This window comes from Balaenoptera physalus (genome assembly GCF_965194825.1).
Source record: "Balaenoptera physalus genome assembly, chromosome: 7".
NCBI lineage: Eukaryota > Metazoa > Chordata > Mammalia > Artiodactyla > Balaenopteridae > Balaenoptera > Balaenoptera physalus.
This window is the reverse complement of record NC_138886.1, coordinates 13,086,744-13,114,401: the sequence shown is the minus strand read 5'-3', so window position 1 is coordinate 13,114,401 and position 27,658 is coordinate 13,086,744. Positions and strand designations below refer to the sequence as shown.

At 62.0% G+C, this 27,658-nt stretch overlaps 1 protein-coding gene across 19 annotated transcripts in view; it reads left to right on the top strand.

Annotated features, from left to right (window-relative positions):
• DAB2IP (DAB2 interacting protein) overlaps positions 1–27,658 on the top strand; it is a 193,648-nt gene that overhangs the window by 154,504 nt on the left and 11,486 nt on the right. For 18 of the 19 annotated variants that reach the window (XR_014265386.1, XM_082467849.1, XM_082467850.1 and 15 more), the window contains 9 exons: positions 10,631–10,784; positions 12,482–12,580; positions 13,471–14,025; positions 17,123–17,267; positions 17,357–17,501; positions 20,216–20,452; positions 21,936–22,137; positions 24,045–24,223; positions 26,285–27,173. Coding sequence is in view for 18 of the 19 variants with exons in the window: in XM_082467849.1 (XP_082323975.1) it covers positions 10,631–10,784; positions 12,482–12,580; positions 13,471–14,025; positions 17,123–17,267; positions 17,357–17,501; positions 20,216–20,452; positions 21,936–22,137; positions 24,045–24,223; positions 26,285–27,173 (2,605 nt within the window). In the remaining variant the exon portion in view is untranslated. The remainder of the gene's footprint in view (positions 1–10,630; positions 10,785–12,481; positions 12,581–13,470; positions 14,026–17,122; positions 17,268–17,356; positions 17,502–20,215; positions 20,453–21,935; positions 22,138–24,044; positions 24,224–26,284; positions 27,174–27,658) is intronic. The other variant, XM_082467848.1, reaches the window with a different exon arrangement.

Sequence of the window (27,658 nt, the reverse complement as noted above, 5' to 3'; positions counted from 1 at the left end):
TGGGACGCACCTTGCAGGCTGTGTTTAAGGCATTGCTGGTTGGAATCCTGTGGGCCAGTGGCAAATGACAGGCAGGGCTAGCTTATCCTAGAGTCAGCGGGGGAGGGGGTGGGGGTGGGGGTGGGGGTGGGGAAAGAGGGTGGGCTCTTGGAGTCGGGCACACTCTCTGGCCTTGGAAGCCCCTCACGGCTTCAGAGCATGTTTCCTTAACTGTAGTTGGGCGGCTGGGCCACGTGAGCAATGGAGTCCGCTAAACGCGGAGCCAGGGCCTGCTGGTGCACTTGCCAGGTGTGTGGGCTGTCATGGGTGAGGCGGGAGCTGGAGAGCCACAGATGGCTTAGATGCACGGTCACTAGGAGCAGGAAGAACTCGGCAGCCACGCCCTGCTTTTGACATGAGTTTTTGCCTCTGCTGGTGGCCTGGGAGCCTGTGGCTTATTGGCAGCCCCCCGCTCCTGCTTTTTTGCTGCTATTGAGCACTCCTGGCTGTCTCCTGTGAGTTTCAGTCTGGGAAGCAGAGCTCTGATGCCCTGCTGGGACATCCTCCCAAAGCCTGGTGTCCCAAGGCCCCCAGGCTTAGCACCGGCATGCTGGAGGCACTCAGTAACTATATACTGGGGCGCTGGATTAGCTCAAACCAGGCATGGGGGGGTGTTCGCATATCAGACCTCCATCAGGCTCTGGGAGGAGGGCAGCGCAGCCCACTTGTCAGGTGAGAAAACTGAGGTGCAGGAGAGGCCAACCCGAGGTCTGTGCTCCCTTGGCCCATGCCCCTTCCCCTTCGTGTCTTTGCCTCGTCTCCCTGAGGCCACAGAGCCCCCCTGTCCTAAGTGGTGGCAGGACAGGAGATGGGCATTGCTGCTAGAACCTAGGGTGCCCGTCTCTCCTTAAATGGGGACTTGGAGGCGCCTACTTAAAGGAGAAGTGCTGCAAGGTGGGAAGGGGCAGAATGCCCAGGGTAAGGCAGGGCTCCCTGCGTGTCAGGTTACACCTGTAGCACCAAAGGTGATGTCCTCCCCATTTTACAGATAAGGAAACTGAGACGTGCAGGTTATTTAATTTGACCAAAGTCACAGAACTTTATGTTCATGTGTGTTTGTTTTTAAGGAAGGAGGCCTCACCACATTAGACCAGTCATCAACCAGCATGGTGCCAGGGGCTGGGGCTTTGTTGACACGTGGCTGGTCCTTGGCTGAGGTAGGAAGCTTAATGCCCAGGGATGGGGGAAGGACAGTCCCCAGATCACCTTGTCACCCTAACATGAACGACTTGCACAGCACCGGAAGGCCACCTGGCACGGCACCTGGTTCTGAGGTGGAGGGGTAAGAGGGGAGAAAATGACATTCTTTGGAGGGGTCTGCTGAGCCTAGGAGGGCTTCCTGGAGGTGGAGAGCTGGGAGGAATTAGATAAGCTAGAGGGAAGTTGCTTCCTTGGGGAATGGAAGCCTTGGTTTTCAGTTTGTTCTTCTTTTTCATTTCATCATCCTTCCCCACTTGGGTCATGGGTCCCCAGGGCCTGAGGCAGCTGTTGGTATTTATGGTCCTGGGTGGGGGTGGGGGAACGAGTCAGAAACTAGTCCCACACTTGGCGGTGTGATCTGTGGGACCAAGGGGACGCACGGGCCGTGTTCACGCACGTGAGGAGGAGACCGGCACAGACTGAGCTCGCAGGGAAGGGACAGCACGGCCGGGGCCTTGACCGTTCTCCAGAGTCTTGCTAGTGGAGGAGCTGAGGGCCGGGCCGTGGGCCGGATGGGGCTGCTGCTGTGCTCCTGCCTGGGACTGCTTTACTTGGGGGAGCTGAGGGGACCTTAGGCTTTGGGGTGTCATTCTCCTTAGTCTTCCTGAGCGGCCGGGCTGGGCTCGGTGGTTTCTCCTGGGGACCAGGAAGGGACGGAGAGCTGTCCCCACTCAGCAGCAGCAGGAGCACTTGGCCCTCAACTCACTTTCGATTTGCCCAAATCTCATCCTATTCAATGAATGTTCCTCAGATTCTCTTCTTTTAAAATTCAGGGCACTTCGCTCTTCTGCTGAGGTTTATGAATGTTTAAAAACTGCTTTGTGGTCCCCAAAGTAATTTGACAAGTGTGACAGCTATTGATTAAAAACCCGAAATTATTCAGGCTGCAGGATAACTTGGGGGAATAGATGGAAAGTTTGTTGTTTCTTCTCTCTCTGTGTGCCCCTTGCCCTCCCCTCTCCCCCCAAAAAAGATGTAGGGATGTGGGGAGGTAAATGTGTTCCTGGATGTTCTTTGAAAACGCCATTAGGCTGCAGAATTATACTGGAAAGGGTGGGATGGGGGATGGTCAGGATGCTGAGGGGCGCCTCTCCAACTCAGGGGCCAGAAGCAGCACCCCTCATGCCCCTGGCCTCTCCCCAAGTCAGCAACAGGCAGCAAGGAGGTTTCGCTGACGGGATTCCAGGTGGTCGGGAGGAGGAAGAGTGGTGGTTAGTACGTGGTCCCTTATGTTAATGGGGAGTTGACACGTTGGGGGTTTGGTCACAGTCTCTGAAGTAGCTCAGCAGGTGAGAAAGCAGCAGCTGCCACAGTGTCGATTGTTCAGCATATACGGGGCACCCCTGGAGCCAGGCCTCGGGCCGCGCTGTAGCCGCGGCACGTGAGGAGCCAACCTATCCTCCTGTCTTGCTTGCCGGCGTGTGGACTCTCCTTTTCCAACTCAGCCCTGCGGTGTCCGGAAGGCACAGGCTCCCAGGGATAGGGTGAGGCAGGAGACCGGGCACCTCCCAGCCCCAGGCTCAGCGTGAGTGTGCGGGTGGGGTCACACTGGTACTAGTGACTGCGGGGATCTGCCCCTTTGCCTTGGACTGAGAGAGCCCTGGGCCGAGAGAGACCAGGCCTCTAGGCCCTGTCATCCCAGGAAGCCTTCCCAGGCAGGGCGGCCAACCTCCCTGCCTTTTAAGGACAGGCTCTGTCTCCCCAGGGTCCTGGGGGCCACCAGGCAGCTGCATTCTTCTCCCCTCCCCTGGGACCCCAGCGGGGCCAGGAGTGAGTGCTGGCCTCAGCAGCCGGTTCCCAGGCCAGCAGGGCAAGGCTGGGCCTGGGGAAGAGATGGCTCCGCTGGATATTCTGGGTGTGCGGGGGGCGGGGGGTGGGGGTGGTTTCTGCCTTGTTTGTGTCATGCTGCTTGATTCTCAGGAAGTCAGCGCCCTCCCCCTGACTGTGCCCTGGGACCCGGCTTCTTCTACTGTGGGCACAGCTCACTGGACCTGCCTGGCTGTGACAGGTGGAAACATGGTTGGCATGTTCTTACCTGACTCCAGAGTCCACGGGTTCTGCCAGCCCTCAAGTGGGCACCTCCTCCATGGAGACCAACCTTGTCCAGGATTTCTGCCCCGTCCAGGCCTGGTTGTGGCCGTAGGCAGTGGTGTGAGACCACACAGGCGTGCAGGTGAGAGGCCAGGTCTCGGGGTCACAGGCTGAAGGGCTAAAGTGGCCCCTCAGCAGGGTCTCCTGCCCACCCACAGACACCCTCTTTCTCCCTTTCACTTCAAGAAATTAGGGGCTTTTATTGCGTTTTTGTTTTGGGGGGGTTTTTTTGGGAGGCATCCCAGAGCATTTGGCTAGATGTAGTTTGTTTGCAGGTGGGGGAAACTGAGGCCTGGAGAAAGTAAGAGATTTGAGTGGTCAGGGGAAAGGAACAGAGAATGGCCTGCAAAATCCCTGTCTCGTTACCCCAAACATCAGGAGTGTCATCTCCCCTAGAAACGTCAGCCTTGATACCGGCGTGTAATCCTTAATCGGCCTTGTTCACAGCTGTGCCCGCGCTCCTACAGGGGTGTCTGGCATGAGGCAGTGACTAGAGCAGACAAAAGAGGACGGGGACCTGCATGAGTGACTGGTGTGGTCGCTGGCGTTGACCCCTGCCCCCCCCCGAGCACCTCCTTGCCTTGTCTCAGTTGACGCTCACGGCAGCCCTGGGAGGAAGGCATGTCAGTTCTCCCCGCTTGGAGATGGGGAAACTGAGTCCTGGAGAGTGGCACGAGTTAAAAGTACTCGTGGTTGTGTGTTTTATAGGGAATGGAGACTAGATTTGCTCCTACAGCCGGGCACCCTTGGCGCTAGGGCCTGCTGCCCTCCTGCCCGTTGCCAGCGGCAGGTGTGTGGGCTGCATGTTTATCCCTGGGGCTTACTCCGCTGCCTGCCTGTTACGCCAGCAGCCCCCAAGCAGCGCGGGTAACGCTGCCTCGACGCATCTAAAAGAGGGCTCCCAGCTTCTGCTTGCATGCCTCCAGAGACAGAGTGCCCGCTCCTCAAAAACCAAACCAGGCTGGCCCGTTTGGGGACAGTGTGACTGAGCTGGAATTGACCTCTCCTGGTCCCAGCCCCGCCCTCTGGGGGCAGGCATGGCAGCTCCCTCTGCCCCTTGAGGTTTGGAAGGAGATTCTGAGCTTCTTACTTTCCAGGCTATCCAATCCCACTCTCAACTCACCCCACCCGTAGCTGGGGACATCCTACCCGTGTCATATAGAGCTTTTTAATTATCACAAGTTTTATTTTCAGGTCTCCTCCCTCCTTGAAATAATAGGGAATTTGCTAAACTTCTGTGTCACTAACCTTTTAAGAGAAAAAAGGACGGAGTTGAAAAACAGCTCGTGGGTTGGCTGGAAGGCTATCAGATAAGGCTGTGGCCCAGGAGCCAGGACAATGTCCCCTTGTTCCTGCTCCCCGCCCTCACGCCCTCACAGTGGGCTGCTGTTGGTGCCCGGCTATATCTCCAGCAGCGGCTCTACCCGTGCCTGTGGCATGCCCACATTTCCCGGGCTCCTGGGCCCTGGGCACGGCTGCCTGACCCCAGCCAGCCCCGCCGCTCTTCCACCGGACCTGGAGTGAGCGAGTCACGGCAAGCAGGTCAGCTGGCTGTGGCCCTGCGTGGCCGCCTGTGGGGAGATGGGAAGGCGAGGCTTGGGTGGACAGCGTTAGGCTTGGAGTCTGCTGAATGGGGTTCCAGCCCCCCTTGGCCACTTGCTGCCTGTGCGATCTTGGGCACGACACCTGGCCTTTCTGAGGTGCGGTACCTCAGTCCTGATGGGTTCTCATGAGAACTGGGTAAGGAGGCAGGTGGGAAAGTGGTGTGGAGTGGGGCTCAGCCACCCGGCCCGGGTGTGAGCGCTTGTCTGTCTGGAGAGCCCAGGGACAGTGTGATGGTGGCTGCATTCGGACTGGGCTTTGAACGCTGAGAAAAAAGGCTGTTGTCGGGCAGAGAGTGGAGGGAAGGGTGGGACGGGTTCAGGAAACAGCCTGGGCAGAGGTCCCCCCAGAGGGAGGGAGTTCCTGCTGGCCTGGGACCCGCTGGCGAGGAGAGTCTAGGCCATTTGCCAGGGTGTGGTGTGGCAGGGGTAGAGTTTCGGGGAGGGCTCAACCCCAGGGTGAAGCACTGTGACCTGATTCTCTGTAGGCTGTGAGGGGAGCGCCGAGGGCAGGAGTGACACCATGTTGGGCGGAGGGGTCCATCTGGTGGGAGGGCACTGCCCCCCTCCTCCACTGCCCCCCAGGCCCTGACCAAGACCTCTTAGAGGCAGAGGAGGTCAGGGCAGGCCTCCCTCCCCTGTGGCCTTGGCTCTCCTGTCTGCCACCTGAGAATCGTGGCACCACCCCCCTCCCAGGAAGTGTGAGGATTCCATGGCATGGAGGACGCAGGTAAAGGCCTCCAGGTCAGGAAGGGGGGACTGCAGGGGACACGGGGCCTCTAGTGACTGGGGGGCTGTTGAAGGTCTAGAGCATCAGCTGGGTCTGGGACGGTCTCGGGAGGATGCGGCTATGGTGGAGGGTGCAGCCACAGAGGGTTGGATGAGCCCCTGACCTTGGGAGAGATGGAGGGAGTGCCCCATACCTGGACACATCAAGAGCAGGGGTGTTTCTTGGGGATTCTGGGCAGGCACCAGGGTGCTGCTCTTGGGAACTGGCCGTGAGCAGGCGGCTGGCCCGAAGACTGGCGCTTGGGTCATTCTGCGCCTTCTCCCACTAACAGCGTCTGAGGGCTCAGGGAGGATTGTCCTCATCCCGGCTGACCTCCTCCCCCTCCCCCAGGCTTAGCTGACCTCAGCTCCTGCAGTGTTGGGGCTTTGATCCAGGAACTCTGGGGCTCTGAGTCTTAGCGCTGATCCAGACCCAGCCCTCCCCACGAGGAGCCCCCTCCCTGGTAAGGAGACAGCTCTGTGACAGGGCTTCCCAGCACAGCCTAATGAACATTAGGGTTTGAGGTCGCTCTCTGCCCTGGGAGTCTGGGAAGGCTTCCTGGAAGAAGAGGCTCTGATGCTGGGTATTGAAGGTTGGATAGGACAAGAGGATTTCTAGGCGGAGGGGACTGCATGTGCCTGGAGGCCTGCCTGAGGGAATCGTGACCCCTGGAGAAGAGGAGCCCAGGGTGAGGTGGAACAGGCAGATGCACCCCGGCCAGCAGGGCTGCAACTGAGCCCATGTGGTCTTGATGGGAAACCCCCTCTTCACGACTCCAGCGCCTGGGGGAATGCCTCTCCCTGCAGACCCTCTCTCCAGCACTTCAGTGTGTGCGTGTTACCATTTATTTCCATTTGAGACGGTCCTTCTTTCTCTTTCAGATAAGGAAAGGGCCCCTGGGGGGGTTGGGGCGCGAACAGGGGTGACCTCAGGAGGAAGCTGAGACCCTGGGCAGGTCACCTTCCTTCTCTGAAGCAGGCCTCGCCGGGGTCCGGTGGGCATCCTCCTCTCAGCCTTGTGAGGATTCAGCCAAGTGCTGTGTGTGCTGTTTCCCGCGAGCACAGCCCAGGGCGAGCCTGGCCCAGGTAAGGAGGGCCAGGTGCGTGGAGCGCACAGCACTGCCGTGAGACCTGGTTCTGTGGCCTCTCTGAGCCAATGTGGTGTCCCTGGCAGGGCTGTTGTGAGGAGTAGCTCAGACCTGGGCTGTGGGGATAACCTGCACGAGCAGAGGCCCCCTGCGACGGATTTTGTCTTCCTTGGTGCCATCTCACCAAGGACTGAGGCTCTGGTCCCCAGGTACCACAGGAGGTCCCTGGGGGATGCCGTCACAGACTGAGCTGAGCACTGGGGGAGGCCACACAGTGGGTATGTTGGGCCAGCTTCTCTCCCACCCCAGCCTTGGGGCAGAAGAGGTCCTGCATATGATGGTGTCAGACCACAGACCTCCACACCACAGAGGGCAGCCATGGGTGGGGCTCCCAGACCAACCTGTGTCCTCCTTCCAGCAGGGGGCCTCGGGCAGATGCAGGGACTGCTGCTCCCTGAGCCCATCTTACCTTTCTGTGAAATAGGTAGATGAGTGTTCCTGGCAGAGTTGTGTGCAGTTGAAAGTGACCGGCTGGGTGCCCTGGCCAAGTGGAGGTGGGCGCCCACCAACTTCCTGGGTAGGGACACCGTGCCCGCTCGCTCCCTTTTGGAGCATGGTCCCTCCCGGGATGGGCTTCTGGCCCAGCCTGGGAAGGCAGGAGCTGGAGGTGAGAAAGGAAGTGCCCAACAATGCTGGCTGGAGCAGAGGCGGGCCGGGTCGAGGCCTGCCGTGGGTGATTGATGGGGCAGGAGTCCCTGCGGTGGAGTTTTAGGGGGTGCTGTGCTGTGGGCCTGGGACAGGGCTGTCTGGCTTCCTGGAAGAGGTGGATCTTAGGCTGTGAGGTGGGCCTGCTGGGTCCAGTGACCATGTGCCCATTTTCCCTCCCTGAGCCCCAGTCATCTTATCAGTCACTGCCACAGGAGCGCTCCCCTCTGCCAGGAGGTCCCACCCTGCAGGGTCACTGCAGACCAGCTCCCCTCTGGGCCCAGAGCTGCATGTCGGCCTGATGAATAGGTGCCCCTTTCTCTCCCCCAGGAGCCTTGTGGGGAGCTGGGGGGCAGGTGGACTCCAGGCTGAGCGAGAAGGATATGTGTCTGCATGTGAGTTGGAGAGCACAGGCCCACTGGCCCTGCCCCATCATAGGGCAGTGGTCAGAGCCTGGCCCTCAACTCCTCTCCCAGAAGCACCTGGGAGATCTAGGAGTAGCCACTGGGCCTCCCTGGACCGCCCCACCCCCCCGTGAGCTTGGGCTGCAGGGGTGGGTGCGGCCCCTGCTTCAGGTTCTCCCACTTAGAGAATCACTGGGGAGGTGGGGAGGGTCGGGGCTGCCCAGCTGCAGCCAGAATGCCTTAGCCATGAGCTTCCCATAGTCCTCCATTCTGTCAGGAACCTTCCCAGTGAGGCCTGGGCCAGTTGGGGGCATGCTTGTGGGGGAGGATGGTGGGGAAGGAAAAGGAGGCTTCTGCAGCCACAGGTTCCAGGGTCTGGCTGCTTTGGGGTCTGGCCTGGGCGTGCTGGGCTCCTGGGCTGTAGAACGAAGGCCCCCCTTGGGTCTCCCTGGGCAGGCCCAGTGTGCTGAGTGTGCCTCTCTTTCCTCTCCCCAGCCGGCTCTTTCGGGTGCCCCAGGCAGGAGGCGGTGCCGCAGCCTACCAGCTCCTCCCTATGTATAACACTTCCAGGGTGCCCGCTCCACCCGCCCCAGCTCCCAGCGTCTTACCTGGCAGGGCTTTCCGGGCTGGGCCAGAAAGCAGCCCGATCTTGATCGGTGGGCTGGGTTTTCAGCCCTGGACAGCGGGCCTGGGGGCTCTGGGTCTCAGCCCTTCCGAGGTGGGTGATTTCCCCAGCAACTGAGGCAGGGCGTCCCTTGCGCTGAGGTATGGAGGGAGGCCCGGGGTGGAACCTCAACAGAGTGGATGGCAGACGCAGCCACCACATTGGTCAGTGCCGTGATGGGAAGGAGGCTGGGCCGTTCGAGCAGGACCTGGAGGGTTTGCCACGGGGAGAAGCCTGTCAGCGCCTGGCGTGGCAGCAGCAGTGCGTGTGTGCAGTGCGGTCTCCCAGAGAGGGTTCTGGAGGAGCAGAGGCGCCACAGCTATGCACGCCAGTGGCCTTGGGCCTCGAGTGCGTCCTGGGGAGGTTTGGCTGGGTTCTAACCTGACTTTAGCCTGCCTCACAGCTTCCCTCTGGTCCACTCCCCTGGGAGCTTTCAGGAGTCCTGCCTGAGGGCATTGACTCGGCTCCAGGGATCTGAGCCCTGCTCTGCGCCAGCTTCATGCTGGGCACGGGGGAGCAGCTGGGGGAGCCCGACTGGGTCTCTTGGGTTGGGCTGTGAGGTCCCCAGGAGCTGGGGTCCCAGTTCCAGCCCTGACTCCCATGCAGTGCCTAGCACAGGACAACGTGTCAGGGAGGGCTGTTGCCATGGAGAAGTATAGGGGCTAGAGGGTGGCCTCTGTCAGCCTGTGAAGCCCTCTGGGCAGGGTCTGTTCGGCTCATCCCTGGATTCCTGAGTCCACACATGGTGGACCTCAGGCCCTCTTACCGCAGGCGGTTATGGAAATGGGTTACGGGGTGTATGTGCCCTACAGGGAGGTCTGTGGTGGTCCTGCCAGGCCTCACTGACCTGAGAGAGGGTCTTTGTTTGGCGAGACAGGGAGAGATGATGGCCTGAGCCTTGGACCCGGAGGCCAGGAGCTGAAAGGCAGAGGGTGTTGGGGGAAGGAGGTCTGGGTGAGCTGAGGCCGGGGTTTGGACTGTGGACATGAGTAGGGGCGAGGCCTGCCCAGCCTCCATCCCGGGGTGGTCTTTGCAGGCCTGGCTGGTCCTCTGGCTTTTCCTGTGCCCCGGCTGTGGGAGGGGGCCCCAGTGGGGCACTGCTGTGTCATGTTGACTCTGGAAAGGGACGTTTGCCTTTGTGAGGTGGACTTCAGCAGGCACCAGAGCAGATGCCGTCTAAGGCACTTTCCACGTGAAGTGCCGAGGCAACTGAGGCTCAGAGAGGGGAAGTGACTTGTCTAGGGCCACATAGTAGGTGAGCAGTGCGCCCAGGTCCAAGGCCAGGTCTGTCAGAGCCTGTCCTGGTCCAGGCTCCATTTGGGCATCAGGTGGAGTGAACTACCTGTGCTCTTTGTGCCTGTGCTGGACCCGCTGACCCTGGCCTGACCCCCGAACCCCAGCCTGTGGACCCTGTCTGAGTCTCAGCGCGCGGGCACCGTGCAGAGATGGCTGCATCCCTTCTGTTTTGAGCCTCACGGCCCTCGTCTGTAAGAAAGGAGCAGCAGAGTTCCCGTGGCGCTCCTGCCTCGCCTGGGGCCGGTGGGTGGAGTGGGATGGTGTATGAGAAAGGAAGGGTTCTGTCGGCAGTGATGTCCTGGACAAATGTTGGAACAGGGCGACTGCTTCTGTCTTGGATGGGGACTGGAGCAGAGGGGAGGGGATGGGATGGGGAAGGCACCAGACCCCCAGAAGGCTGCCTGGGTCGGGTCCGCTCTTCGCTGTGGGTCTCGGGCTGCTGAGGAGCCAGGTCCGGCCCTACCCTGCGCCCAGTGCTGACTTTCAACTCCTGAGTGGTGGCCTCATCCTTACCTGCCCGCCCACCCCGCTGACTTAGGGGCTGAGCCCCTTACCCAGAGTCCTGCCTTGGGGCAAAGGGACTGGCAGGTCTCTGTGACTCCAGCACCACGATGTCCCCTCCCCGCAACTCTTGCCTTACGACAGAAAGGACCGTGGGAGTTGAGGGGAGTGATTGCCTCCAACTGGGGGGTTCTGGGCAGGCTTCCTGGAGGAGAAGGGAAGGGAGGGGACAGGGCAGGCCTGCCCTGACGCACCCTGCCGCCCTCCCCCCAGGTCCCATCTGATGCCGAGGCTGAAGGAGTCTCGCTCGCACGAGTCCCTGCTCAGCCCCAGCAGCGCGGTGGAGGCGCTGGACCTCAGCATGGAGGAGGAGGTGGTCATCAAGCCAGTGCACAGCAGCATCCTGGGCCAGGACTACTGCTTCGAGGTGGGTCCTGCTGCAGGGGCGGGGCGGGTACCGGCGTCCTCTTCCTGCGAGGCCAGGTCTCCTCCAGACGCCCTCCTGGAGTGCTCCGTGGCCTCCGCAGGGGCCAGGCTCTTTGGGACAGTGGCCAGAATCTGTCATAGCTTTTGCCTCCTACGAGACCAAGTGGAGCTGGGAGATGGGGGCTTCATCCCTGCTCTGTGGCCTCCTTGGAGACGGACCAGCACTGTCCCCCATGCTGGGAAGTGCAAGAGGTCCAAGTGGGTGGAAGGGAGAAGGCGTATGTGGAATGGCTCAAGCCCCAGAGCCGGTCTCGAGGCCTGCTCGCCCCTCCTGCAAAACCACTCCAGTGCATTGTAGGGCAGTGGGGAGTGTCCCCTTTTCTGGCCCTGGCCCTGCCTCTGCGTGATGAAAGCCAGAATCTTTCCTGCCCCGGCGTTCTGTGACCCAAGGTTTGAGAGCAGAGGGTCAGCCACCCGACCTGGCAGGGCTGTTACTGGGGATCACCTGTCCAGTGCTTCCCTGTAGATGGGGAATCTGAGACCCAGAGAGGGCAAGACGATGTCAAAGGTCACCCTACAAGCCTGAGGCCAAGCCAGGACCAGGGCAACTAATGTCGCAGGTGTGCAGGTGTTGCTGGGAGTTCCTAATTGCTTCTCTAATTATTCATGTTCTCTTCCCACCTCTATTTCTGGGAAGCTTCCCACCCCCAACAGTCTTGCATAATTAGGAGAGCTTTCTGATAGAGGCATGACCCTGGGACTAATAGGGCAACCTCCCGGCACCCCCAGCTCCAGGGGAAGAGTGGAGTGGTGCCTGGCATCTGCCCTAGCCCTGTGCCCACTGGGTGGCGTTTCTGGTTCAGGACTCCTGGCCCAGCTGGGCTTCTTCTGGCCTCCGACTTCTCTGCCTGGGGCGGGCTGAAGTTGGTGCCTGCCCACTCGTCCACGGCAGGGGGTGCTGTGGCTTCTGCAGGTTCCCCCGGTAGAGACCTCGGCATGGTGCAGGGGACAGCGGGAACAGGGTAGGAACAGCTTGGGCTGGGCTTTCTTGCCTGGAGGAGACCAGAAGATGAGCAAGTCAGACAGGGAGGGTAGGGTAAGGGTTCCAGGCAGGACCCCAGGGCCCAGCACACACAGACAGCCCAGTTCTCAGTTCTGTAGTCTGGCCCCAAATAGGTTAGCCTTCTGTGACCGCCATTGCTGTCGCTGTCACTTGGCAAGAGAAGCATCATCAGCAGGTGTCAGCTGAGGACCAAGGTGACCCTCGTGCCAACCCGTGGTTGTCTCCTAGGTGCCTGTGGCTCCACCGATAGAGGGAGACTCGGGTGAAGCCTTGCCCTCTGACTCGTGTGGGGGTCCGTGCCTTCTGCCTCCCACCATCTCCAGAAGAACGAGGTTGGACTCAGAAAGATGCTTTCCTATGGTCAGAGGGCACTGAGGCAGGGGTGAGGAGCCAGGACCAGGCACCAGCTGGCACGGGGCTGGGCCACCCTCCTGTCACTGTCTTGCTCTGGGACCACAGGTCTCGGTGCACCACCCGCAAGTGTGAAATACGGGGGTCGTCGTTCTGCCTCCTGCCTGAGGCTGGGGTGCGGTCAGACCTGGCAGCCGAAACCCCCCCAAGTCCTGGAGGTCCTCCATCACGCCGCCTTGCTGCCTTCCCCTCCCCTGTGACGCTGTCCTGCCCGTCCCCCACAGGTGACGACGTCGTCGGGAAGCAAGTGCTTCTCCTGCCGGTCAGCGGCCGAGCGGGATAAGTGGATGGAGAACCTGCGGCGAGCGGTGCATCCCAACAAGGTGGGCCTGTGTCCCCTGTCCCCAGAGCATGGGGGGTGGAGGCTAGACTCAGAGCAGAGCACAGACGCCGACGTGAGGGAGCAGACGGAGGGGTCTCTGGTGTGGCCTGGGCCTGGGGGTGCAGGCAGCCTGCGTGCAGGCAGGGCCCGAGCGGGCCGTAGTGCTGGGCTCTGAAAGAGGCTGACTCGTGCTGGGGGCCTCGGCCTTCGAGGCTGCACACTGAGGAGGCTGGGCCAGAGAGCTGAGCATTGGGGTTCTGGGTGCTGCTGCCCGTCCGCCTGGAACTCTTGTCCTTCTCCCCCCCCGACCAAATCCTGCTCATCCCTTCGAGTCCAGCTTAGCTTTCTCTTCCCTCCTCCAGGCGAGCGCCGCCGGCCCAGGCTGGTACCCTCCTGTGTTCCTACTGCCCCCAGGCTTCTCCCAGCAGGCTCCTGGGACCCCGACTGTAGTCACTTGCTTCTGTGTCTGCCTCCCTGGCCAGCTTGGCCTGGGCTGCGTCCTGGGCGCCATGGCATTACTAAGGAAGGGCCTTAGTGACGGTCTTACCTCTAAGTGACTTTGCAGACCAGCAAACTACAGAGGAGCCAGTAAACGGCTGCCGTGTGCCAGGCATTGTGCTAGCCTCTTACTTGGTCTGTACTCGGTTTTAATTCCCAAGGGAATAAAAAAAGGGGAGTTGAGGCTTAGACGGTCACTTGCCCACAGTCAGTGAGCTAGGGCGAGGCAGAGCAGAGATCCAGCCCCATAGCCCCACAGCCGTCAGACTCCAGAGCTGTCCCTCGCCCAGGGCCCGGTCCCTCCCGGTTCCAAGAGCTCTTCCCCGCTACGGGCTGGGCGATGGGCAGGCGGCTGGGCCCCCAGTCACCGCGGCCCCCCGCGCGTGTGTGCAGGACAACAGCCGGCGCGTGGAGCACATCCTGAAGCTCTGGGTGATCGAGGCCAAGGACCTGCCAGCCAAGAAGAAGTACCTGTGCGAGCTGTGCCTGGACGACGTGCTGTACGCACGCACCACGGGCAAGCTCAAGACTGACAACGTCTTTTGGGGCGAGCACTTCGAGTTCCACAACCTGCCGCCCCTGCGCACCGTCACCGTCCACCTGTACCGCGAGACAGACAAGAAGAAGAAGAAGGAGCGCAACAGCTACCTGGGCCTGGTAAGCCTGCCCGCCGCCTCCGTGGCCGGGCGGCAGTTCGTGGAGAAGTGGTACCCGGTGGTGACGCCCAACCCCAAGAGCGGCAAGGGCCCCGGGCCCATGATCCGCATCAAGGCGCGCTACCAGACCATCACCATCCTGCCCATGGAGATGTACAAGGAGTTTGCCGAGCACATCACCAACCACTACCTGGGGCTCTGCGCCGCCCTCGAGCCCATCCTCAGCGCCAAGACCAAGGAGGAGATGGCATCGGCCCTGGTGCACATCCTGCAGAGCACGGGCAAGGTGAAGGTAGGTGTGTGGGCCTCAGGCGGGACCCCACCTCATGTGGCCCCATGGGAGGCTGGGTGACATGTGTTGGATTACCTCCCGGTCCCCATGTCCACGTCATGGATTTCAGCTCTGGTGGAGGCACTGGTCACAGCCAGGTGAGCTCCCTAAACCCAAGAGCTGCATCGTGGAGGGTGGGGACTTCGTGCTCCTCCGCCGTGGTTGGAGCTGATCACAGAGGCGGGTATGGAGCCCGTGGACCGGAGCACACCTTGCAGTGAGGAAATGGGTTTAGGGACTTCCCCCACTGCCCCAGAGGGCCAGCCCCTCCCTGAGGCTCGAGGCGAGCAGGCCACGAGGCCCACCTCTGCCGGCACACGGGTCCCAGCGACCCAGACACACACGTCCAGTGAGGTGTTGAGTTTGGGACACATCCCAACAGGTGACCGCCAGGGTGCAGGCCGCTGTCCGAGCCCCAGACTTCCCCCTCACTCCCAATTCACACGCATGGGACACACAGTCACTATTGCAGCCGTCTGTTTGACGGGCAGCCCGCCATGGCTACAGCCGTCCCCAGCTCCAGAGTCCCCAGGAACAGAGCTCGTCTAAAGCCCTCCAGCAGGCCCTACTTCAGGGCTGGAGGGGCCCAGCTCTCCTCCCCGCCTTTCACCTGCCTCTCCCTGCCAGGCCACACCTCAGCCCCACCCACCTGGCTTTGGAGACAGGTAGGCTCCTTCTGGAAGGCTCCACATGCCTACCTGCCCATCACAGTGGATTGTGGTTCTGTGGGCCTCGAGGGCACACCTCCCCCTCTCCACCCTGCCCCCTCCCTTGGGTGCAGTGGAGAAGGGCTGGACGTGGGGTCCATCCACACTGCAGAGGCCTTGCGTGCTGGCCCCGGGAGCTGGGCCTCTGCCCTCTGGACGTGGTGTGGTTTGCGGCCTGTGGTGGGGGTGAGGGACTGCCCTAGTCAAGGTCCTGAGCCCTCAGCCTGGGCTCGGGGAAGACACGGGTGGCGCCGGGCCTCAGGTCCGCAGGCAGAGCCCAGGGCACGTGCTCCATCGGGGCCCGTATCCTCTATCTGTTCCTGGAAGGCCCTGGCCTCCTTCGGACCCTTCAGAGCCCCTGCCTGTTGGGCTCATGGTGTGGGACCAACGCAGGACCAGGGAGGGGCGCTTTCCCGGCATGGGCCCTGTGAGGGCCGGCACTCGGTTCCTCCGCGTTGTTGGACCACCTCCTTCCCCTGCCCCCAGCCTCCGACCTGCCTGGGCAAGGCTGTATGTGGGACCGTCTCTTAAGTTCTTGGTTAGCAGTGGGAAGGGGGCTAGAAACTACGTGAATGGAAGCCCTGCCTCCAGAGGGAGATCCGGGGAGGCAGCAGGGGTGGAGCAGCGTCCTCTCTGCCTCTGCGTCTGTTCTTTCAGTAAGTGGCCCCCGAGGGCTGGGCTGGCCTGGGAGTCGGACTCCGATCTGAAGGGACCTTTGCTCTCAGACTCACAGCTGAGACAGGAGAATCAGAGTGCTCATCGTGGAAGGAGGTGGAAGCCAGGGCTCCAGCCCCGCAGTGGGCCCTTAGGTGGGGAGAGCAGTAGGTGGAAGGATAGGAAGTAACTCGGGCTGCTGGGGTGACCTTCGTCTGAACTCTGACCGCTTGGGACCTGACGGGTGCGATGCCTCTCCAGGGCACGTGACGAGGGCCCTGCAGTCCCGGGGGAGGGCTGTGTGAGGGGGCATCTGGCACGTTCTGCTCCCTGCCGTCCCCCTCTCGCCTCAGTGCAAGGGGAGGAACAGGGCCTGGAAACAAGAGACTCGGGCCAGATGTGGCCCAGGTAGCTGTGTGGCCTTGGACGGGTCACTTTCCTGTTCTGTGCCTCTTCCCCCTTGTTGGGTCCTGGTGCTAAGGAGAGCCCCTCCTCTTCCCCGCCTGGGCCTCGCACTTGCCCCAGGAGTTCAGGAAGCCCTGTGGGCATGAGCAGAGCAGTACACGCAGTACTTAGCTCTGCTGTCGTGTGTTCAGAGAGGGGGCCCCAGAGGTCACCTGTGGTCAGGAAGGGGTCCTCAGGCTGTGTGGTCCCCGGAGAGGCCAACTGCCACTTCCCCCCAGCCCCTCCTGTCTCTCCGTTGGCCAGCCAGCCAGATCTCCGGGGCCCGGAGTTCAGTTCTGTATTTCAAGGGCCACTTGTGATTTCAGAGGGCCCCAGAGCTGTGCCCATCGGAGTGAGGAATTTGCAGAGCTCCAGAAGCCCTGGCCCACACTGGCCACTGCAGCCTCTGGGCAGGGCGGCCCCTGGCCCGAGTGTCACCCTCCTCCGGGTCTCCGACTTCCTGCCTCCTGCCTGTCCCCACCCCCCCCCCCGCCCATCCCCCAAGTCACAAGGCTGGCTGTGGGCGTGAGGGGGCGCAGGCTCCAGGGAGGAGTTTCCACCTGGATGATGCAGCAGGTTCATCGTGCAGCCTCCCTGCAGTCAGGAGGGAAGGCGTGGGCTCAGGCTCCCTCCTGGGGTCTGCCCGTGAAGCTGTGCCTGGGACTGAGAGGCTCGTGGGCCGCCTTCCCGCCCAAGCCGAGGTCGGTGCTCTCTCCATCTGGGCACTGGCTCACTGCCTTCCAGGGCAGCTGGACTGCCTCTGCCGCTCTCTCATCCTTGCCTGTGAGGCCGCACAGAACGAGCCCATGTCTGGTGTGGGAGACCCCATCAGAGTCACGGGGGGACAGTGGCAGCTGCTTGTACGAGGGGGAGAGGGCAGCCCATCTGTCCCCTTCGACACTGATGGCACTGGGAGGGGGAGTTCTGCTCCCGTCACCCCGCCCAACCTGGGCAGGGCTGAGCAGGGATTTGAGTCCCGCGGGTCTGGCTGTGATATGGGGGCCCATGGCTCCATGCAGCATGCTCTTGTGTCCCTGATCCGGTACCCAGCTCTGATGTCGCCATGGCTAGACGTCTCCCCTCACCAGGCTGCCCTGCCCTCACTCCCAGGCAGCTCCCGCCGGTGGGTACCAGTAACTTGGCAATGGAGCAGCCTTGAGGAGCAGGGGCTCCTGGCCAGGGAGCGGGTCTGGAACCCTAGGGTCCTACCTGCCAAGTCTGCTCAGGTCCACTCTCCTCACCTGGCTCCACAGGACTTCCTGACAGACCTGATGATGTCGGAGGTGGACCGCTGTGGAGACAACGAGCACCTCATCTTCCGGGAGAACACACTGGCCACCAAGGCCATCGAGGAGTACCTCAAGCTGGTGGGCCAGAAGTACCTGCAGGACGCTCTAGGTAGGGGGTGCGGGCCGGCAGGGGGCAGAGGGCAGAGGCGGGGCAGGCTCGCCAGGTCCTCACTGCCCCCTCCTGCCCTCTGGCCGCAGGGGAGTTCATCAAAGCGTTGTATGAGTCGGATGAGAACTGTGAAGTGGACCCGAGCAAGTGCTCGGCCTCTGACCTCCCCGAGCACCAGGGCAACCTCAAGATGTGCTGCGAGCTGGCCTTCTGCAAGATCATCAACTCCTACTGGTCAGTGCTACCTCCGCACCCTTCTCGGCCTCAGCTGCCCAGGGCCCCCCACCCCTGCGTCTCCCCTGTCCTTCTGTGTCCTTCTGTGCGGGTGCCTACAGAGTGCCGGGCTTTGGCCCCTCTGGACAGCTCTGTGAGGGGCTCTCCTCCATCATCCCCGACTCACGAACGGGAGAGCTGAGGTTTAACAAGGAGAGGAGAGGGGACACGCCCACACCTCACACGGCTTCAGAGTGGGGCTCTGGGATTGGAAGCCACCCTCTGCCTGACCCTGCTGAGTCTTGCTGGGCTGCCAGGCCCCCATCCTGGTCCTTTCTGGGCTCTCAGACGTAAGCAGTGTTCCAGAGTATATATGCAGGACATGGTTTGCGCAGTGGTGAGAATTTGGACCTGGCAGTCCATTGCACATGCTTAACAGTGGGCACCAGCTGGTGCTGTTGTAGGTGCTGGGGCTGCCCAGGGAGCCAGACTGACAAGGCCCTGCTCGGGCACCCACCTGGGGTGGGTGGATGGCTTCACCTGGGACTCCTCACCTGTCCGTAGGAGCTGGTGCTCACTTCCCAGGCTTGGGATCAGGCCCAGCAGGGGCCTGTGTGGGCGCCTGGACACCGGGTGGGCCTCCTGCTGGGGCTGTAGAGGACAAAGGAGGCGGATTGGGCTTTAACTGGGACAGAGGTGTGCGGGCTCCTGGCAGCCCCGGAAAGGAGCAGAGGTGTGCTGAGCCGGCCGCTCATACAGGACCGCGGTCAGGGCCAGAATCAGTCCCGGGGCCACTGAGGAGCGCTGGCCTAGCCCCAAGGCTAGCGTCCCAGGCGCGTATGTCTGCTGGCGGCTGACCTGGTGCCGAGTACAGCCTCGTGACTGTCCAGGGGACCGCGCCGCCAGCCCCGAGCAGTGGGTTTATTCTCACACTGGAGGAGCTGCCAAGGTTTCCTCCTCGGTCGCTGCTGCAGCTCAGGACCTGCATCTCGTCCCCATCCAGGTCGCTCTCCTGACCCCATTCCCACCCCCCACCCCCAGCCGTACCTTCCTCCTTTCTTTGATCGTGTTCTTTCCCGGCCTGGCCTGTATCTGGCTCCCCTCCGCAGCCCTCCTTCAGGTCCCCGCATATGGTCAGCTCCCCCCTCTCCTGGGCACCCTCGCTCACAGCCCCGCTCCCATCAGAGTGCCTGAGTGTGCCTGGGTCCAAGTCCGTTTCCTGCACACACCGTGAGCACCCTGGGGGCAGGCAGATTCACCAGCTCGGGCCTGGGCCTACAGGAGGGCCCGGGAATGTTTTGCTGCTCCCAAAGGACAGGCAGAGGCGGGCCTGCTAGGTGAGCGAGAGCCTTGGATCGGGGCAGAGGGAATGGCCAGAGCCGGTGGGGTGGGCGCCTCCGGCCCAGGTCCCTCTGGCCCAGGGCTACACAGAGTGCTCACCTGGGGCCAACCTGGCCTCTTGGGCTGAGCTGAAAATGAACCCTGGCACCAGGGGAAGAGGGGCAGCCAGAGAGCCTGAGCTCTGGAACACACTTCCCACCCTTGGGCTAGGCTGTGCTTTCACCCTCTGCCCCCCTGTTCCCAGGGCGGACCGGGTGTGGGACACAGGGAAACATATCCACGGACAGTGATTTTCTGTTTCCTCTTTCTGGCGTTCGCGGAGGCCCAGGGGCACCTCTCAGTTCTGAACAAGGCTGGTGGTAGATGTTATCACTCAACGCCTGCCCCCTGCCCAGTCCTGTGCCAGGTACTTCAGGGGCCAGGACTAAAGGTCACCTGCCCTCACTTCCTCTCTAGCCATGTCCTCGTTGGTTCAGCCGCATTCACTGCCAGAGTCTGCTGGGCTGGGTGCTGGGCTTGTTGGGCAGAAGCTTTTCAAGCTGATCAAAGCCTCTTGAAAGTCTTGGGTCGGGGGGGGGTCCCAGCCTTAAGATGCCTCTGTGAGCTCGGCAGGGCAGGCCTTGTTCTTAGGGGGAGAGTGAGGACACCGAAGCCCAGGGAGGGCCAGGCCCTGGGTCACAGCACCCCGAGCTAGTGACAGAGCCAGGTGTCCTCCGGCTTCAGGGAGCGCCCATCTTTTAGGGTGAAAAGATAGGAAGGCCACTTAAAGCTTGGCCTGGTGGGGCCTCACTGTGGCAGGGTGGGGACGCCCAGAGGAGATAGCCCCCAGCCGGGTGCCGGGAACGCTGCCTCCACTCACCGGGTCCGCCTGGGGAGGCCACTGCCTCCATTTCCCTCCCCCCCTGAGAAAGTGGGGAGCTGTGTCCTCACCCTGTGGTTAAGATCCACCCATCTTCTTGATCGCCCCGAGCTCTGCTGAAAACCTCTAATTCTATAACGTTATTTGAGTGAAGGGAGTCAGTCTCAAAAGGCAGGGATGGGAACCAAGGAGTGGTGGTCTGTTCCTACTGTGTTTTCCTCACTCTCCCCTACACCCTGATGCCTGCCATGTGGGGAGGGGGGTGAAGCCCTCTGGGAGCTGGCCCTCACCGCCGGCTCCCCCGTGCCTGTGTCCCATCCCACTCAGCCCCTCGGGGAGAGATCCACCTGACTGCGGCGCCCCTGCTCCTGTGCCTGCCCTGTGCTCTCCCTGTGCCGGCTCACACAGCCCTCATGGTGGAGCAGGGCTGGAACTCGGTTCCATCGGACCCAGAACCGGGTCCCTGCTCTGCCCCCTCCGGTCCCGGCGCCCTGCCTGACGGCCAGCCCACCCCGCCTTGTGTGTCCCGGCACAGTGTCTTCCCGCGGGAGCTGAAGGAGGTGTTCGCCTCGTGGCGGCAGGAGTGCAGCAGCCGCGGCCGGCCGGACATCAGCGAGCGGCTCATCAGCGCCTCCCTGTTCCTGCGCTTCCTCTGCCCGGCCATCATGTCGCCCTCACTCTTCAACCTGCTGCAGGAGTACCCCGACGACCGCACCGCCCGCACGCTCACCCTCATCGCCAAGGTCACCCAGAACCTGGCCAACTTCGCCAAGTGAGTGCCGTGTCCCCCGACGGCAGGGTCCGTGGCTCAGGGTCTGCCCCAGAGCTGGGCCGTGCGACAGGCCGTCCCTGCCGTCCCCAGTCCTTCCCCTCACCCTCTCCCCGCACCCCAGCTCCCCTACTGAAGGTACATGCCGCTGTGGTATGTCTCCCTAATTTTCCAAGGTGAGAAGACAAGGTATTTTTTCCTTCTGCTTCTTTGAATGAACGTTTTATCATAAGGATTCTCCCATGTACTTACCACTCATACGCTTGGTTTTGAAATGAGTGACTAACATGCCTTTGAGGGACAAGGGCCTGTGTCTCCTGAAGCCGACCCCTGTGGCTGGGCACCCGGCTTGTTTCAGATTGTCCTCATCTAAGGCTGCCATGGACGTCATTGCTAGTGAAGCACTTCAGTGTTCTCGCTGTACCTTAGAGGGAGTGGGTGGAAACGGAAGGGCTGGGTCATCGAGGCGCTCTCAGGAGGTGTGGATGGAGCCCCCCTCTGGGCCTCCTCTGGGCCCCGCCCGCCCTCCTGGAGCCAACCCTACAGCAGGGGAGAGAGCGGGTGGACGTGGGCACATGGCCTCGCAGGAGGGCCCTGCGCTTGTTGGGAGAGGAGAGAGGGAGGCTTCCTAGGAGACGTTCTCCCCCAGCTGCGTGTCAGGACGAAGGGCGGCAGGAGCAGAGGGGCAGGCCCGGGAGGGACCAGGCACTGTGCAGTCCCTGAATCATCAAGTGCCAGGCCGGGGGAGGTGGGAGATGAGACCCAAGAGGAAAGCAGGGACTTTTGAAGGCCAGGCAGGGCCTTGGAGCAAGGGAGAGGGTGAGGGTCCTGCAGAGTTCAGGCTGGCAGCAGTGGGGCCGGGGTGGAGGGAGCTGGACTGGCTGGCGAGAGGCTGGGAGGAGAGAAAGTTACGCTTCTGGTAAAGGCAAAACGGTGGGAGTATTGGGCCCGGGAGGTGGCGATGCCGGAGGCACTGCTGCGAGGTCACGGGGTGATTAGAAGGTAAGGTCAGCAGCCTGGCCGGTGGTGGGGGAGGCGCGGGGGGAGCTGACCACGGCCGGGCTCCTCGCGCAGCTCTCTGCTGGGTGGTGGCGTCTCCCCTTGGGCAGGGAGCCCCGGAGGAGGGTGCAGGTTCGGGGTGCCGGAGATGACTGCAGACCTGGCCAAGCTGAGGACAAAGGGAGGTGCCCGTGGCGGAATGTGTCTGAAAGCTCAGCAGAGAGACCTGGCCGGGCACGGATTGAGAGTCGTCTGCGCGCCAGGCCATTGCCATTTGGGGGAAAAGAGGAAGGAGATTGTGACCGGCAGTGAATGGGGAGTGAGGGCCACGGAACCTTCCAGATCCTGTGAGAAAAGGCCCAGAAAGGGTCTCTAGCCTTAGCCATGAGGGCCCTGAGCCAGAGTGGATTGGCTGGCTGGGGAGTAAGTGGCGAAGGGGGGCTCCTGGGCGGGGCCCAGGGCACTCACCCCATCTGCTCGGCTCCAGGTTTGGCAGCAAGGAGGAGTACATGTCGTTCATGAACCAGTTCCTGGAGCACGAGTGGACCAACATGCAGCGCTTCCTGCTGGAGATCTCCAACCCCGAGACCATCTCCAACACGGCCGGCTTCGAGGGCTACATCGATCTGGGCCGCGAGCTCTCCAGCCTGCACTCGCTGCTCTGGGAGGCCGTCAGCCAGCTGGAGCAGGTGCCTGTGCACCGGGCCGCGATGGGGCGGAGGGCGGGCCGAAGGCCACCAGAGCTGCTTCAGGCTGCTGCAGCTCCCAGAGTAGCCAGGGGCTCAGAGGGTTCGCCTGTGCGGTGCGGATCAGCGGCCCTGCCGCGCGCCGGAGCCCGAGGGTCCAGCCCAGGCCCTGTCAGCACACGCTGGGGATCTCGGGGCCCATTTCCTCGGTGGGGGTCACCACGTTCACGCGGCAGCCCCTGCCCAGGGGAGCCCGCTCTGTGTACTGGGGCTTTGGCTGTGCCTCCGCACACTTGGCACTGAGTGGATGGAGTCCGCTGCTGAGGCTGTGCTCCCTACCCCCGAGAAGTGTGATCAGGTTTAGCTGCTTCTCTGAAAATGTCCTTGCTCTGGGTTTTAAGGCCACCGATATGAAAAAGAAGACTGAAGATGCCATACCTCCACGTGTCAGGCAGGAAGTTGCAAACCTTTCCAGAATTGCCCTTGGCCATCAGTTGAAATGGTTATTCCCTAGACATCTCTGACATTACTGCAGCCACTGTGGCCTGGGTTCCACTGTCCCCAGCAGCCCCAGCTCGCACAGTGAGCAGGTTCTTGGCAGCAAGGCCTGGGCCTGCCAGGATCCACTTCCAGAACATCTGCTTTCCAGGGCTCTGAGAGACCATCTTACAAAAGTAGCTACTGCTGAACCAGGACTGGAAGGCCTTCCTACTCCTGTCCCGTCCCTAGGGGTGACCGCTCAGGGCGCTCTGGTGTGCAGCCTTCTAGATACATCTGTGCATATGTTAAGTACACACACAGGCAAAGTCCTTTCCCTTTTTGTTAAAGTGAGAACTTTGCGTGCAGTGCCGCATGCGTTTCTCACTCCTCCTTCATGGGCATCTTTTCACGACAGTACATGCCACACCGCCACTGTGACCTTTCTAATGGCACAGACTGTCCCGTCACGTGACTGCACCGTTTAGTTTACTGGACACTCAGATTAGGCCCAGCTTTTCATTCACTACAAACAGATGCTGCTGCAGTCATTTCTGCTCCTTTATGTCCACTGCCCTTTGGCTCCGAGAGACCCAGGAGGGAGAAATGGAAATGAGGGCCAAGGCCCTCTCTCCCTCCACTGCCGCCAACACCATTCAGTCTACGGCCACCACTTACCGAGCACCTGTGCCCTGCCACCGTCTTCCATGTCCGCGCAACCAGACGGGAGCTACAGAGGTTGCAGCAGGATTTAAAGTCGAGCTGTTTGCCGCTCACGTCTCTTCTCTGTTGACTACACGAGTTTTCACACTTTCTTTTTGCACAAAACCCTAGATGGAAGCTGGGGCATAAGCCAGGGGAAGGCAGAGTCCCCTATCCCCAGCCCGGAACCCTTAGCACCATCGGTCTAAACCAGGATAGCGAGGTTTAGCAAGCCCAGGCGCCACACTCTGCCTGACAGGCGTGTGGTGGTGCCTGCTTGGTGCCTGGGCCATTGCCCCTGGGGCTCAGGTGTCGGAGTGGGTCAGGCCCCAGCCCACCCTGTGGAGTAGATGACGTGGGAGGGAGCCATCCCCGAATCCTCTCAGATGGGGAGGTATAGGTGGGGAAGGTCCGGGATTCCGTGTGGCCTGTCCTCTCTATGGGGGAACCGAGGTAGGACAGACTGGGGTGAAAGGCTTGGACTAGGTTAGCGTTTCTCCCTGTGGGTCTCACACCCTGTCCCAGAAATATGTGGGGAGCTGGTAAAAACGTCATTTGCAATTTCTGGGCTCCCTCCCGCCTCCCAGACCTGCCGGATCTGACCTGCACGGGAGGGCGGGCCTGCATTTCTGACTGGCTCCTTAGAGGTTTTGAACACAGTGGCTACAGCGCACTTGGCCTCCACAGGTGGCCCCAGTGGGTCACACCTGCCTCTTGCTGTGTCTTTGCAGAGCATCGTATCCAAACTGGGGCCCCTGCCTCGAATCCTGAGGGACGTGCACACAGCACTGAGTGCCCCAGGCAGTGGGCAGCTCGCAGGGACCAACGACTTGGCCTCTACGCCCGGCTCTGGCGGCAGCAGCATCTCAGCGGGGCTGCAGAAGATGGTGATCGAGAACGACGTCTCCGGGTAAGAGCTGCCAGGCGTGCTGGGTGTTGCGGGGTGCCTGTTCAGACAAGGCGCAGCCACCTGCAGTCTCATTTGGGGTGGAAGGTACCTACGCTGGTGTTTATAAAACAAGCTGAATGAGACTCAGTGTGTTTTTCAGGCCCTAAGTAGTGAAGTTCTGTTTGGGAAAAATCAGGAAAGGCTTCTTGGAGGAGGTAGTGCTGTAGTGCTATAGTTTGGAAAAGTAATACCTCCATTGGTGGACAAGGCATTCTAGGCAGAGGGAGTAGCACAGACAAAGGCCTGGAGAAAGACAACCCATCTTTTGTTGAAGAACAATTACTGGTCCCAAACACTTCCACATCACTGGGTTGTTTGTGTTTCCTGGTATTTCCTGGACCTGAATCCGAATCTCCAGAAGTGACGCTCTAGGGTGTGTGTTTCCAGGAGGAGCTCAGGTGACTCTGTGAAGCTTAGAGACTGGGAGCCTGGGAAACTAGAGAGGTGCTGAGGCCCAGCTCTTGCTCTGAGCCCCCAGCCCTGGGACGAGCGCCCAGCAAATAAAACACAGTGGAGGGGGAGGCAGAGTGTTCTCTGAGTGATGACATCAAAATGAGGACCTTGGCATTTACAGTGAGCTCTTTAAGCCGCATTTGTACGCTCCCCTCCTCTACCAGGGCCGTCTTGGACCAGCTAGTGAGGGTGAGGCTGGAGCAGCAGAGTTGGGAGCTCTCTGGTCCTGAAGTGGTGGCAGCAGCAGGCTTTTAGCAGGCGAGGGCGTTGAGACCAAGGACCTGGGGATGTGGTGTGAGGGACTGGAGGCCCAGGGGGAGGCGGGAGATGCAGAGACCTTGATGCCCCTTCTCGGGTCCCTCTAAGTCTTGAGGGGCCGTTCATACAATCTTCCGAGTGAGGCAAAGCAGAGATTCAGGTGGGGAACACACCTTAGCCGAGAGGTGGCTCGAGAGGTGTCCGGGCACATGGGTTCTCAGGAGACCTGACATGGGCGTGTGGAAGGACAGCCCAGGCCCATGGCTGGTCTGGGTTTCTCCCAGCTCCACGTGCTGCCCTCGTCTACTTCTTCTCGGCCCACAAGTGCTGTGGCTCTGAGTGGCCGCTGCCTGCCCTGCCTAAGTCCCATCACCTGGGACTTGGCACTTCCTCACCATCCCAGGCTTAGCCAACTCCTTTCTAAGGCCATGTTGAACCCCCAAGTTCTTGCTGCCTCTAGCCCACTCAGAGCCCTGTTCACCCCCCGCATTCTTCCCTCCAAAGCCCACCTGGCTTTGTGCCTCCTTCCAAGGAGTTGGCTTCCAGGGAGGGGCCAGGGAGAGTCTGGGAGTCCGGGCTGGGGGTGAGGGTATGGCCTGCCACTGCAGGTGCAGGCCCTCCCCGCCTGAGTCACGCCTGGAGGAGCCGCCTCTGATTCCTTGTTTCTGCCGGAAGCGCCAGCCCCCGCCTGCCAGTCAGACCGGGGTGGCAGCAGGAGGCTGCAGGTGGAGGCTTCTCTCAGCACAGGCCCCCACCTAGTTATCAGGGTGACTAGGCACAAGAGGGAAGAGGCAGAGGGAGCCCCCGTGGCTTTGAAGCCCTAGTTCTCGGTGCAGGACCCTTGGATAGCAGAGAGCCACTGCGTCGTGGGTTTGGATTTAGTCAGGGGGATTTTCCAGAACACTTCAGGCCCCAGAACCTACTGTCCCAAGATGCAGCTGAGCAGGGAAAGGGCCTGCCAGGCAGCCTGGCCTGACACTGGGAGCGCAGGTCCCTAGTGCAGAGGTTCCGTGCAGGAGCAGCCGTCAGCCCCTCGCCCTCGTGGTGGCTTCTGCCGGGGTCAGCTGCCCAGGCCGTGGTTTGGTTTTGCAGCTGGGCCACTGGGCCCCGGGACTCTCCCACTCTCGCTGCCCCCGCACCTCCTCCCCTCCCCTGCCTTCCCTCTTCTCCCCCCCCCCCTTCCCCCCACCCTGGCTCAGGCCGCTGGGTGGGCGGCAGGTTGGCGGGGGCTCTCGGTTGGGACCCGCCTTGGCCGCATTCACAGTTCTTCTCTTCCCCCTTCTTTCCCTGTGTGTGCTTGTCTCCCTGCAGTCTGATAGATTTCACCCGGTTACCGTCTCCAACCCCCGAAAACAAGGACTTGTTTTTTGTCACAAGGTCCTCCGGGGTCCAGCCCTCACCTGCCCGCAGCTCGAGTTACTCGGAAGCCAACGAGCCTGATCTTCAGATGGCCAACGGTGGCAAGAGCCTGTCCATGGTGGACCTCCAGGACACCCGCGCGCTGGACGGGGAGGCGGGCTCCCCGGCGGGCCCCGACGCCCTCGCCGTCGACGGGCAGGCGCCTGCAACTCAGCTGGTGGCCGGGTGGCCGGCCCGGGTGGCCCCAGTGAGCCTGGCAGGGCTGGCCACGGTGCGGCGGGCAGGCCAGACGCCGACCACAGCGGGCACCTCGGAGGGCGCGCCAGGCCGGCCCCAGCTGTTGGCGCCGCTCTCCTTCCAGAACCCTGTGTACCAGATGGCGGCCGGCCTGCCGCTGTCTCCCCGTGGCCTTGGCGACTCGGGCTCCGAGGGCCACAGCTCCTTGAGCTCCCACAGCAACAGCGAGGAGCTGGCGGCTGCCGCCAAGCTGGGAAGTTTCAGCAGCACCGCCGAGGAGCTGGGGCGGCGCCCCGGGGAGCTGGCACGGCGTCAGGTGTCGCTGACTGAGAAGGGCGGGCAGCCCCCGGGGCCGCGGCAGAACAGCGCCGGCCCCCAGCGGAGGATCGACCAGCCGCCGCCCCCGCCCCCGCCGCCCCCCCCCGCGCCCCGCGGCCGGACGCCACCCACCCTGCTGAGCACCTTGCAGTACCCGCGGCCCTCGAGCGGGACCCTGGCGTCGGCCTCGCCCGACTGGGCTGGCCCCGGAGCCCGGCTGCGGCAACAGTCCTCCTCCTCCAAGGGCGACAGCCCCGAGCTGAAGCCTCGCGCGGTGCACAAGCAGGTCAGTGCTGCGGGGCTCCGGCGCCGGGGGGCGGCCTGACCCCGTGTTGTGCTGCTCCTGGTCGTGTCATCGCCACCCGCACCCCGCTGCCATCCCATGCTGAACGATGCCCCACTCGGCCCCATCCCGCCAGCCTGCCCCCCACCCCCCGGCCCCACTGGCCCTGCCTGCGTCCTGTGAACCAGGGACACTGCGGCCCGGGGGTCCCTCTGCCAGCTCCCTCAGAGACAGCTGGGGTCAAGGAGAAAGAGGGAGGGGTCCGTCCATCTCCAGTTCCAAGCCTGTTAAAGCCCGACCCAGGGTAGGAGTTGACGTGGCCCCCAGGCCCCCTCCTGCTCTGAGCTGGCCTTCAGGGCTGTACACGCAGTAGGGGTAACAGATGTACTGTGGGCCGGACACTGACCTGCCGGGCCAGGTCCACTCGCTCTCACTTGGGCGGCAGAGAGCCACGCTCAGGAGGCCACCTGGGCTCTTGACTCTGCTTC